General features: G+C 44.1%; 1 protein-coding gene across 1 annotated transcript in view; it reads right to left on the reverse strand.

Moving 5' to 3' along the window:
• Positions 1–13347, reverse strand: part of CPED1 (cadherin like and PC-esterase domain containing 1) — a gene marked incomplete at its 5' end in the record, with an annotated part of 112201 nt that overhangs the window by 18644 nt on the left and 80210 nt on the right. Inside the window, one exon of the mRNA XM_081929058.1 lies at positions 363–480. Within this exon, the coding sequence (XP_081785184.1) occupies positions 363–480 (118 nt within the window). The remainder of the gene's footprint in view (positions 1–362; positions 481–13347) is intronic.

Raw genomic sequence — 13347 nt, forward strand, 5'->3', positions numbered from 1 at the left:
GGCACAAATCCACGGGTTAGGGGGCGCAAATCCATGGGTTAGGGGGCGCAAATTACTTGCCTTGCCCCGGGTGCTGACAACCCACGCTACGCCACTGATAATGGGTATAGGTATATCTTGGAGTAGTAAGGAATTGTGCACTTTTTCGCAATATTAAAATATTGTTATATATCCAACAGACATTTGTTTCTCAAGAAGCACACAGAGTTCTGACCTAACCTAGCTGTGTCTTCAGCATTCGAAGTTCATGGTTCATTCTTGATCTTTTTTCACTTAATGTGGCTCCCTGTAGCAAAATAACCTGCATTCTAGTGGGAACAGGATGCCTTTCTGAACCTGCATGAAATATATCAGGAACAAACCTTTTGTGTCTCCCGTTTCACATCTTTTCAACTGCGGCTCTGAGATGGCTGACAGGTAGTCAGCAGAGAGAGGCTGCAAGCCACAGGGTTCTTCAGGATGAATGAGTGTGCCACAATCCTGTATTAAAATGTGCAGGTACGATTTGTTAACACACAGCCATTATTTTGTAACATCACATATAAAATACATTGGACAATACAGTATTAAGAACTCCCCAGTTAAGAGAATGTTGCAAGGGAAGCTGTTCTTTCCTGGTTCCTGCTGCCAGACTTAGCTGGCTCTGAAACATAACCAAAAATCAAACATACATAATCCCAACTCTGCAACTATGGGCTTTTTCTTCTTCTGGGAATACACAAGTCTCTCAGTCGTAGTTTCATTCAGCTTTTGCTTTCGGAATCTTAAGATCAGTTCTCAACATTTCCACATCAGTTTGCAATTAAAAAAAGTTATCATGGAAATTCGTCAGGTTACCTGCGTCAGTTTGTACTAAAATACACATGGTGGTTTGCAACTTTGCCTAATATACCAATTTTGCAAAGCGATTTCCCCCTAAAATAATACATTATTTCTATGTCACTTTCATGAATATATGCATTTCTAGGGATTCTTTACCACAGTTAATGTACATGTTACTTGGCTAGAAAGCTGTATTGCAAAATTCAGTGTGCATTTTGAAGGATGATAGTGTTGGTTTTTTAAAATTTCTATACAGCTCTGCATCTGAGGATCATAGGGCAGTTTACAATATAAAGGCACAAGAATACACGAGAAAACAAAAACAGTACCTCACCCCCCAGTTGAAAAGCCAAAGGCCTGGGAGAGGATTTTGCCTGATGCCTAAAGACATGCAACAAAAATGTGAGTAAGATAGTTGCCTTTAAATATAGACCGAATTGAATTTCTCCCCCCATCCCTAAATGAGAGCACAACGGATGTGTTTTGCATGTAGAAGGCCGCAGGTTCGATCCCATGCAGTTCCAAATGGGGTTGGGGGAAATTCTGACTGAAACCTTGGAGAGCTACTACAGGTGCAGCACAGACAATAGCGAGAAAGGTGAACCAATCTCCAGCCTTGGAATGAGACAGCTTCATATACAGAAGCATCACAACCATGCACTTTCCGTTGGTGAATCTGTCAGGTCCGTATGGAACCTCTGAGCCCAGTATTTACACAAAGCATGTTCTCCTTCATGGAGCGCACGTGTTGCGGTGGGGTCTGCTGAGCCACCCCTCTGTTACCAGGCAGGGTCTCTAAAGATGGCCTGGGGCAGTGATTGGTTCATTGGGTTGCTGGGGTAAAAGTTATGTTGCAATTTTGGTGGGAGGGGTAAAATGTTTAAATACTCTGCACACAGCCTGGAGCTTTCTCTTTGCTGCGTGCAATGGATCACCCGCCCACCCGCCCTTGAGTAAGGGGTTGTTGCATTGACCTTGCTATGCCTGTCATGGGGTCGTCTGCTGTTGGGGCAGGGGCCTGGTAGGAATTTTGTCCATCTGGCTGATTGGCTGGGCCATTTGGTTTTTGTCTACTGCGTAGCAAATCGTCACAACTTGTAAGGCTGCGGTTAGGCATTGGTTATAAATTGGTGGAGGAGGGGTTAGGATAGGCTGGGCCTGCCCCTCCATGGTTGCTGCAGAAAGGGAATTCCGTTAAAGGAATCCTGGGGCTTGCCATCTTTTCGTCCAATCCCTGGAAGGGGACTAGGGCCGGCAAGCCTTCGGGGAGCATGCGAATGAGAATTGAGGGTCTGTGACTCAGCTCCATTTCTCCCCGACTTGCTTTCCCCCGCACTGTCTTTCGGTGGTGCCCAGAAGTCAGTTCTGCCCCCAGGCGGGGGGACAGATAGTCTTAACCAATGCCTAAACAACCACTCATGGTTTTGTATTTAAATAAAGTTGTGACCAAAATTATGCCAAAAACCTTAAACAAAAATTAAGTGTGCGTTGTGAGTTATTTGGGGGGTGGCTTGGGGACCTTGACACGCAACATTGGAACAGTAACCACCAACAGTACTATCAAAGGCTTCTACCATGTGGCATGACAATTTGCACAAGCCTTCACGGGCAAATTCCAGATTCCTGAACCAACTGCTATTGCCGTCGCCCGAGTGTCATAAGAAAACTGAACAGGCATTTTCTTGTTCATTTCTTGTGGATGTTTCAGGTATTTGAGCAACATGCCATAATCTTTGCTTTCCTTGCACGCTGATTAAATGCATCTTTGCCTTCAATTCAGCTAGTGAAAATATGACCAAAAACGTTATTTTAATTTGTTTAATGTTTAAAACGACCCCTGATCTCTTGCAGGGGATGAATGCAGGACGTATGCAGTATGCGAGGGAAAGTTAATGTCTTGTGATCAAAGGCGGCATTAATATTGCCTTGTAAAATGGAGTGGCCAAAGGTCAGCCACTCACATTTACTTTAGCTCCGCATAAGATACTCTGAGGATTTTATTCAGAGTGTGTGGCTTTGGAAGGTTCCTTACAGGCACTTGCAAAATGGCAGAATTTTCAATGCTTTATTCAAAGATGAAAGTTGACAAAACTTTGGAAGTCATCAAAAATATCGGACACTTCAAGAACGAGAGGCAGGCAAACAAATTATATTTCTTTTTTGGGAGGGGCGCCCTCATTTATACATTTATACAAGAAGGAACATTTGAAATGTTTGGACTGATTTCAAAAGAAAGCCAGGTTGGCAGGTGCCCTTTAAATCATAGCATGATAATGTTATTTATACCACTGCAAGAAGAGTTTTGGATTTGATATCCCGCCTTTCACTCCCTTTAAGGAGTCTCAAAGCGGCTAACATTCTCCTTTCCCTTCCTCCCCCACAACAAACACTCTGTGAGGTGAGTGGGGCTGAGAGACTTCAAAGATGTGTGACTGGCCCAAGGTCACCCAGCAGCTGCATGTGGAGGAGCGGAGACGCGAACCCGGTTCCCCAGATTACGAGACTACCGCTCTTAACCACTACACCACACTGGCTCTCTGTTGCAAGTCACAACAGAGAAGATTCAATAGGGAACAAAAAATGAGCACCTAGTTTAGTTGGAGTAGTACAGTTTATGTTGAGTTAATCATGCTGGCGTTGATTCCAACACCTGAACTCTCTGGAGGTCTCCTGAAGGGGTTCTACTGAACCCACAACTTACATTATTAATTTACTGTATGTTCAAGAGAGAGGTTGGTGTGAGACATCCTGAAATGGAAATAAATTACACAAGCTCTAGTGAATATGCCAATATGGTCTTAAATGGATTATGGCAACTGATTTCAGCAGGTTATTTGGTAACTTGGCTTCATGTCAGCTGAAAAAGCGACACGCTTGTATGTAAATCTAAGCAAGCCATAAATATATCAAGAATATGTGTTTCAAAATATTAGTAACAAGGTTGCTTCAAGCTCGGGTCCATGTTCCTGAGATCACATGATTACAGCTATACTTCTCACATATTAAAAAGTTCTAATTTATTTAAAACACTTGAATAATTACATCCTTAGAGCATCAGCATCCTATGATTTCATCCAAGGCATTTTCTGGATCCATCAAGCTTGACTCCAGCAATAAATGACTGAAATTGTAAAACAGGAGTAATAGAAAAATGAAATGAACTAGCTTGGGGATAGATCTGCACAGTTCTGCTGCCCTCATAAATAAATGTCTGTGCGTTGCCTTTGACTTGCTATTCATTCATTTAACTTGAATAGCATTTATATTTCAAGAAATTTAAAATCTAAAAAATAATAATATGAACATTGCAAAAAAGCATCCTCGCATGTCATGATGAAAATCAGAAATTCAAGAACCATGCATTCCTAGTGGTAAGGGGCACCATTCTTTTAATGAGGTACTGATTGATCACTAAAAACCCTGAAAAGGGAGAGAAAACTGAGAAAGGAGACTGCGTTTGGTGTGGACTGTCCATTCACATTCACTTGATCACACCAAATTGTCTGGTATGGGCATGCCATTAGGCATCTACTTTTGGCAAATTATGTTCTGAGTACTTCCCCCTTAATTAAACAATAGGTCCTATGCTTTGCCAAAGGGAAGGCACAGTAAGATTCCCACAGAACAACAGGAAACAGGAGGGTTGGTTATATTAAAGGAGACATATGCCCTCTAAATCAAAACAAGTACAAACAGGACTCACCCAGAAACATACGGTTGTTTTTAAGAGCTTTTCTAGTGATAAAACAGAACCACATCCATTATGTGCAGGGCATTTGTTAGCTCTGAGCAAACAAGTTTTCCAGGTTTCTGAATCGCAAAGAAACCTGCAGCTCCTCTTTGCCCAATCGTCCAACAGAAAGATGGGCTTCCAGATCACAGGTGGTATAATATATCATATCATATAATACAGTGGTGCCTCGCAAGATGAAATTAATCCATTCCGCGAGTCTCTTCATCTTGCGGTTTTTTCGTCTTGCGAAGCACGGCTATTAGCAGCTTAGCGGCTATTAGCGGCTTAGCAGCTATTAACGGCTTAGCGGCTTAGCGGCTATTAACGGCTTAGCGGCTTTAAGAAAAAGGAAACAAACTCGCAAGAACTCGCAAGACGTTTTGTCTTGCGAAGCAAGCCCATAGGGAAATTCTTCTTGCGGAACAACTCAAAAAACGGAAAACTCTTTCGTCTTGCGAGGCATTCGTCTTGCGAGGTACCACTGTATCTAACATATAATATACAGCTCCATGAAAAAATATCTCAAATATATGTCTCAAATGGGCCACAGAGAACATCACTCCATGCCATAACAGAATGAAGTATGCAGTCAGCTTGCTATGACAGCTATATCTAAAGAAGAGGAATGGTATTCTTGCTTGCACTGTTCAGTTGTGGCTACACAGCTCTATCTCATCTAATCAGGACAAAATGAAATTACCAATTCCTTCTCTGAAACATCTGCAACTCATTGCATTTTTTTTTAAAAGGAAAAGCTCCTCATGAATTCTTTTAGTCAGCTGATGTCCGTTTTCATACACAACCAAAGTGTACGATGAAAAGTGATTAACAAATGCTGTAGGAAAAGTAGGCTAATAACATTAGTCGGAATGAGCTCATAAAAAGTCAAATAGGATTCTCACTGCAGAGAAATAAATTATGAGCAGATGGGTTAACCCCACTCTATCAAAAACGATTCATGCAGCAGAGCAAATGAGAAGCAAATGCCGCCATAATTGCCATGGTGGTTTCTACTGCAACCCACCTGCCTTGGGGTTTTATGCAAATGATTGATGTATGTGTGCTCCACCCCCAGCCACATTCTGGGCTCTCTATTTCTGGCCTCAGAAAGTCCCATCTAAAAGCAACAGCACAATATCCAGTTCAACACATTGAACTCTTTGCTCTCTTTGGGGGGGAACGGGGTGCTCAGAATAGATATGTGCTTCCATGCTGGAAAAGACGAGAAAACGGCTGAAGATTTGGTAAAACGTTCATGAATTAAAAGACATTCTACCCTGAGTGAATGAGGTAGTGAATAGCCTTACTCAGTGCTTGCTATTTTTCTAGAAAAAGAGGTGCTGCAGCTCCCCATAAACACCTCCCTTGTTCTCTTATAATGGCAGTGGTGCCCACTTGAGAGATGCCGGGACTCAACAAATAATCATCCATGATGATTTGCCAGAGATGGGAAGCGTCGCTTGTGAGGTTTTTGTGCCAGGTGTCATTTTAGGTACAGTCGTACCATGGAAGTCGAAAGGAATCAATTCTGGAAGTCGGATCGACTTCCAAAACGTTCAGAAACCAAAGCGGGGCTTCTGATTAGCTGCAGGAAGCTCCTACAGCCAATCAGAAGCCACAGGTGCCCTGTCGGATGTTCAGCTTCCAAAAATAATTCACAAACCGGAACAGTCACTTCTGGGTTTGCAGCGTTCGGGAGCCAAAACGTTCGAGAACGTTTGAGAACAAGGTACAGTGGTACCTCTGGTTACGTACTTAATTCATTCCGGAGGTCCATTCTTAACCTGAAACTGTTCTTAACCTGAAGCACCACTTAAGCTAATGGGGCCTCCCACTGCTGCTGTCGCCTCATGATTTCTGTTCTCATCCTGAAGCAAAGTTCCTAACCCGAGGTACTATTTCTGGGTTAGCGGAGTTTGTAACCTGAAGCGTATGTTACCTGAAGCGTATGTAATCCGAGGTACCACTGTACTACGCACCTTGACTAGGCTAGTTGCAAACCAAATTCATATTGGGGTTTTCTTTCAATAAAAAAGCGTAAGGTTTACTCCAGCACAATGGCAAAGGATGAAATTTGCTGCCATTAGTTCCTGCACAGCTAGTTCCCTGAAGATCTGGCCTACTCCTCTGGGTGTGTAAGCATCTGGAAGATTCCCTTTGAAGTAAATATGTTCTGATAAAAGTCAGAGAGGAAGTTAACGCGGCATCAGGCACACGAACAGGATTAGGCTGCTCTCCCACACAACGCCACAGACCCAATTAGTTCCTGCCCTTCATGCAAAAGTGCGGGGGGGGGGGGTTACATGTGTGTTGAGGGATAACCCTAATGCAAAGCATACTCTGTTCGCAGGCATATCTCTTTGTTCGTGTTTACCGTCTACTCTCTAATATGCTTCCAACAGATCCGAGCCGCAGGGCTTTGATGTTTTTAATTTTGTTAATATCACAAAGGCCTCATATGAAAGCAGCGTCTCATATCGGGTGCGATGGCTGTACATTTATAAAGAAAAACCCAAACCGTGAAGCCATATGCTTCATCTCCCCATTTGAGGAATTAAGGAATCACATGGGTGATTGGTGAGAAAAAAACGCGCCGGCTGGGCTGCGGAAAAAGCAGCCTTCTTCCTGTTGATAGATTTCCAGAAGAAATTCACCAGGACATTTCTCTGTCTACCTCTTTCTTGAGCGAGGGAATGTATAAAGGGGTCCACCCTAAACCTTAACACAGCACAGCCCCTTGGTTAGGACAGTTCAAATCCTCTGCAATCCCTTCTATGATTTTTAATGGGTTGGGTAAGAACCGACTAGAAAGACATTTGTAGCTTTCTATCCCTAACAATCTGAAAGACCGCTGTTTACGCTGCATCCAGTGTGCTGCTTTGGAAAGTGGCGTGCACATGGCGATAACCACAATCCACATCTATCCTGATCTACCTCGTCTTTTAAAATGAAATCTTATGTTTGCTTTCCCAAACCGGCTTCAATCCAAATTGGAAATCTGGGCCTGATTGCCTTGATACAGCAACCTCTGTTCCTGACCAGTGGTTCAGCATGCAAGTGTTTGTCTCAAGCCATTGTTTCAGGTGTGGTGAAAGGGCATCAAATTGTTAGCTATGATTGTTGTGTTTTTGCTGCCAGGAAAGCTGGAGTTCCCGTGGGAGCTAGACATCAACTCACAGCCTTTTGATCCAAAGGGAAGCCACAGAGCTCCACAGATGCAAGAACCAGATGCTCGTGAGAACCCAAGAAGCACAAACCTAACATGCTTCCTCTTGCAGTGGAGCTAGAACAGAGCCATGGTGCCTGCTTGCCATCGATGAGTGGATAAAGACCTGAGAGCTGGGGATTGGGAAGGAGAGGTTGGTGTAGGAAGTACTCATGGAGTGATGGAGGAGAATGAGGGGAAAGGGGGGGAAATCAATGCACAGGAACCAGAACAGCAGGACACATCACCAGAGGGACCTCTGTCTCCATGAGCATGGCGGGTGCTCAAGCATAGGGAACAGTGAGAGGGGTGCTCTAGGAAGCTGAGACGACAAAGGCCTACAGCCCAGGTCCCTAGCTCGCCAGGTGAGGCTTGCTAGCTCTGGGAGGACGTGTGTGATTCCTCAGATGGAGGAGGCTTGGAACAGGTGAGGGTCCCTTGCTGTCAGGAACTGGACTGAAGAGGAATGGTGGAGACCTCCCCCCTCCTCCTGCACTTCCCAGATGGGGGGGGGGAGGGTATAGATTTAGAACAGTGGTTTGCAGAAGGTCACAGTTCAGAGGCTGCAGAGGGGAGAAGATGGGAAATATTGGGAGAGGAGCAGGAGGAAGAAGAAGATGCACCAGGGGAGAGACTGCTGACAGACTCAGTGTCTTTGGAAAGCAGGCCAGACCCACTCCCTCCCAGGTCCAGGCAGGCATTGAGAGTAGGAGAACAGAAAGCTCACAGGCAAAAAGCACAGATTAGCCAATTTAGGAATGAGGGGGTGGGACTTTACTCACAGCAATGCGATTATCCAAGAGGCGGCATCACACGTCTCTTTCTCTGAATACTGAATAAATTATCTCAATAAGAACTTCTTGTTTTCCCATTTCTGGCTGCCAGCTGTGAGGGAGGGGAATCGGATTCCCTGAAGCCTGACACCTGCCTCATCAAACCCAGACGCTGCAACCAGCAGGCAAAATATCAGGGCCCCCAGGGTATGGGTGCCCAGCATGTGCACTGTGATGTCACATCATGATGTCACAGGCCCCGCAGCCTCGGAACCTGACTTCCACCTACGAGGTCTTGTGAGACCTTAGACGTGACTTCCGGTGCTTTGCAAGGCACTGAAATTTGCATCGGGAGCCCTGCGGTGTTGAGCACGCACAACAAAACTCAGGGCCCAGGGACCCCTATAGTTGGCTCCCCTGCAAAGTATAAAAGGGAAGCAGAGCTGAGGTGCTGTCTCTGCTCCACTGCCCATGTTGAAGGACCTCAGCTTAGGAGAAGAAGAGTTTGGACTTGATATCCCACTTTTCACTCCCCTTAAGGAGTCTCAAAGTGGCTAACATTCTCCTTTCCCTTCCTCCCCCACAGCAAACACTCTGTGAGGTGAGTGGGGCTGAGAGACTTCAGAGAAGTGTGACTGGCCCAAGGTCACCCAGCAGCTGCATGTGGAGGAGCGGGGAAGCGAACCCGGTTCACCAGGTTACGAGCTCTTAACTGCTACACCATGCTGGTGTAGAGATGTTCCAAGATCTCTGCAGGACTTTGGGCATGTGGATTGACCCTGGACTGGGGGCTTGACATACTGGCTTGCTTCCAGGTAGGCCAGGGGTTCAGGACAAAAGAGAATGAAAACCCATGGTCAATTTCAAAATGAGGCTGCACGTTGAAGGCGATAAAACTGAAGGGCGGTTTATGTCGATATCAATACTAACAATCAATACCAATATTTTGGGATACAGAGCTGTCAAGTGAAGAAACGTTTTGTTCTGGAAAATCGATAAAAGAACGGCCATCTCTAGGTTAGATTTCCCTGGCTGGCTTATACTGACGCTGCTGATAAATATACTCTCGTTTAATGCACACAGCTGGAGAACAGAAATAAGGAAGACAAATTGGCACCTACAAATCTCTTCTTTCTTTCTTTGAAACCCATAATGGTAACTAAATTGGCTCTAATAGATTTTCAGCGCTCTTGCTGCTTTAATCAAAGAGAATTTAATGTTGGATGTGTGTGTGTGTGTGTGTGTGTGTGTGTGTATTGATTAAGGGTTTGCCTTCTGGTGCACAGCAGATAGAACGCACAGTCTCCTTGCAGCTTGCTAGCATGATGGCATGGAGGAAGCTTTTTTACAGATTGGATGCTGAAGCTGGTGCTAAAGGACAAGGTCCTGGTTAAAAACTGACTCTGTTCTCTGCAGAAGAAAGTTCACAGCGCTCCATACCCTCAGTTTCTCTCGATTTGGGAAGAGTAATCAAGGAACTGGTAACGAAAAGCGACTCAAGCCATTACAACAGCAATGAATTAATCCGGGACACTGAATGAATCACTAAGTTCATGCACTTAAGTCTGCTGCACGAGGCCATGATGAATGAGTTAACAGGGTAGCTTGGCAGGTGCGTAAAACACAAGGCAAGGTTGCTGCTGAATTAAAATGGTGGAAGACACAGTTACCTAAATTAGGATTTACAGCTATAAGAAAAAGAGAGAAGGAAATTTAGGGGTAAGGCAATATGTGAACAGATGAAAGGGGTTCAGGAATCAAGAGGAGCCTTCTGCTGTTTGCTGCTTCTCTGCTACGTCTCTCTATACCTGAAGGAGTGTCTCCAGCCCCATTGTTCAGCCCAGACACTGAGGTCCAGCACTGAGGGCCTTCTGGCAATTTCCTCCCTGCGGGAAGTGAAGTTACAGGGAACCAGGCAGAGGGCCTTCTTGGTAGTGGCACTCGCCCTGTGGAACGCCCTCCCATCAGATGTCAAGGAAAGAAACAACTATCTGACTTTTAGAAGACATCTGAAGGCAACCCTGTTTGGAGAAGTTTTTAATGTTTGGTGTTTTATCATGTTTTAAATATTCTGTTGAGAGTCGCCCAGAGTGGCTGGGGATGCCCAGCCAGGTGGGCGGTATTGGGAAATGTCCATTCCACCTTAAGGAGCAGACATGGAACTGTTACGTGTCACATGTCTGTTTACATTCCAGCACTGTTTTGCTGCTGTTAGTGGAACTTCCGCTGTGTTATTGCTTTTGCTTTTGACTCTCTCACCGAGAAGACAAAGAGAGAGATGACATGTTTCTTTGTCCTGATTTATGATTAATAAATCCGTAGTTGTAGTTTGCTTCCACAAGCCTCACACCTATTCTGTTTGCGCAGTTTGCACTGCTGATATAGTGTGCCCTGGCTTTGAAGTCTGGGTCGCTGATTTATGTTGATGGGTCTTTGCAGCTTGATGGCTGGAAGGAGATGACCCAGCTGGGGCTAGCCAGCTGGCCTTTCGACCCTCTGTATGCCGACAAGTGGGGTATAAATAAAATCATCATCATAATCATCATCTCTATATGCTGGCACAGGGGAAGGCAACCTCAGGGGCCAAATGACTCTCTGTCTGGCCCTCAGAATTCTACTTAGGCGACATCCCTCATTGGCCAACTCTTTTTGCTTAGGTAGACTGTGTCTTTTTAATTAAAAATATATATTTTTGTTAGCTTTCAAATTATTATGGGACCACAGAGACAAGGAAACAATAATTCAATAATATAGCCAACTAAAGGCAGGGCGTGCGAAACCTAAATATATATATTTCAAAATAACACCTAATCTAAAATCATGACAACCATATTTCTCTAGAATCTTCAGGGATACCTGTAAATCTGAAACTAAAAAGAAAAGAAAAGAAATAAAGTTACAGCATACTGAATAGAAATGATCACGATCGCTCTGTGATATGTAGTGACCCATAACTAATGTGTTATTCCCTGCTCCCCAACCAGCCTACATCTCTCATTAGGCCTCCAACGGGTTTTGCCTGGATGAGTTCTGATGATGCTTCTTCCTTGTGTGGATCGAGGAAACACAGGGGTGTAGAAACTATCTTACTGTAAAAGGGTAATATTTGCATTTGTTGCTCCACCCACATTTGCATAAGACCCCGCCCACTGCTGGCATGTGGCTCTTGGAAGCTTGTTAGAAAGGGAATGCAGCCCCTGGACTGAAATAAGTTTCCTACTCCTGGCATCTGCTGGTGCGTTGCCTGATAACAGATTTTATAAAGCACACCAGTTATTAGAAATTTCCTAGTGCTGTGGAGAAGATTATTTTTGTGCTCCAAAAACGTAGCTTTTTTTTAATTTAAGGGAAATGATTATCTCGAATTGGCACAGATGTTTTATGTAGAAGATGCAGCACAGGTGGAGAGGTATATTCTGTGTTGATTTAAAATAGTAATAAAGATAAATAGTGTTGGAACCTCTCTGCAAATCCAGTATTTTCAGGTTGTGTCAGTTATGGAAACTGGCATTTAAAATTCCTTTAGTACAATATGTCCTGGAATGAAATGACTGAGATGCTTCCACTGAACGGCACACACCCCTCTAAATTTGGCTGCAGCTTCAGTCCAGAGCCCATGATAATTAATATAATTTATCATGCTTAATGAGAAATCAAATTATTACATATGACATATCTTTAATCTGTGATTCAATATCTTTCTGTTGTTTAGTAAAACCAGATGGCCACAAAATACAGCTCTCCTAGAATCCAGCAAAAATGTGTTCAGGCAGAAACATGCTCTCTTTCCGAAACTATTTTAACCACAGCTGATGACAATACATCATCCACAACGCAACTGGTTTGCCTAAATCATGTGTATGTTCACACATTCCTGTATGCAACCTGCATGCTGAAAGACAGTTGACTACCTGTGTTAAGTTGTGGGTGAACATATCAGACGGCACAGCGATTCTTCAAACAGCTCTTGTTTATTCACAGGCCAGAACAGAACTGAACTGAAGGGTTCAGCCAGCCTGCTTATATAGAGCTCCACTAGAACGCAACAGTAACCATTTTCTGTAACTAACCAATCACTGAACGTCACTTTCAATCCCTTATTTGCATATGTGGACCTGAGTGAAAACTATCTACAGTATCCCCCTGCTGGCCCAGGGTGAGAACTTCAGTACATAACAACCTACATCCCGCTGTTTACTCTGCATCCAGCGCTGTACACATAACATTAGCCACAATCCATCTCTATACTGTATCTATCCTGTGGTTTCTTATGAAATACTCTCTTTCAATGGGTTTTCTCCAAACCAGCATCATTCTGAATTGGCGGGGTGGGGTGGGGGGGATGGCATGGTTGGGTTTTAAGCAAGCAATCTCACTTAGCTTTAAGCGTGCCAATATTGCTGTACTGGAGACGGAACGAGAAACCGACTGTGTAGCGAATCACAGATTAAGTCCACCTTTCCGTTAGTACCTTTAGGTGCAGCTCATCAGGCCCTGGAGATCTGAATTCATTTAAAGTAGCTAGGTGTTCCCTTATCACCCCTTTTCCTATCTTGGGCTGCAGCTCCTTCCTTGCACTGTTTATTCTGTTATCACCAAGTTGGGCACTAGTTTCCTTTTGGGTGAAGATAGAGGCAACGTAGATATTGAGCAGTTCTGCCTTCTCTCTGTCACCTAATAGGATCTCTCCATCTTCTCCATGCAAGGAACCTTGCTTGTTCCTCCTCTGGCTTTGAAAATAGCCAAAGAAATCTTTATTATTATTTTTAACCTCTCTTGCAAGCTTGAGTTCATTATGAGCTTTGGCCTGCCTG

The sequence above is a fragment of the Podarcis melisellensis genome (assembly GCF_964234715.1).
Source record: "Podarcis melisellensis genome assembly, chromosome: 10".
Lineage (NCBI taxonomy): Eukaryota > Metazoa > Chordata > Lepidosauria > Squamata > Lacertidae > Podarcis > Podarcis melisellensis.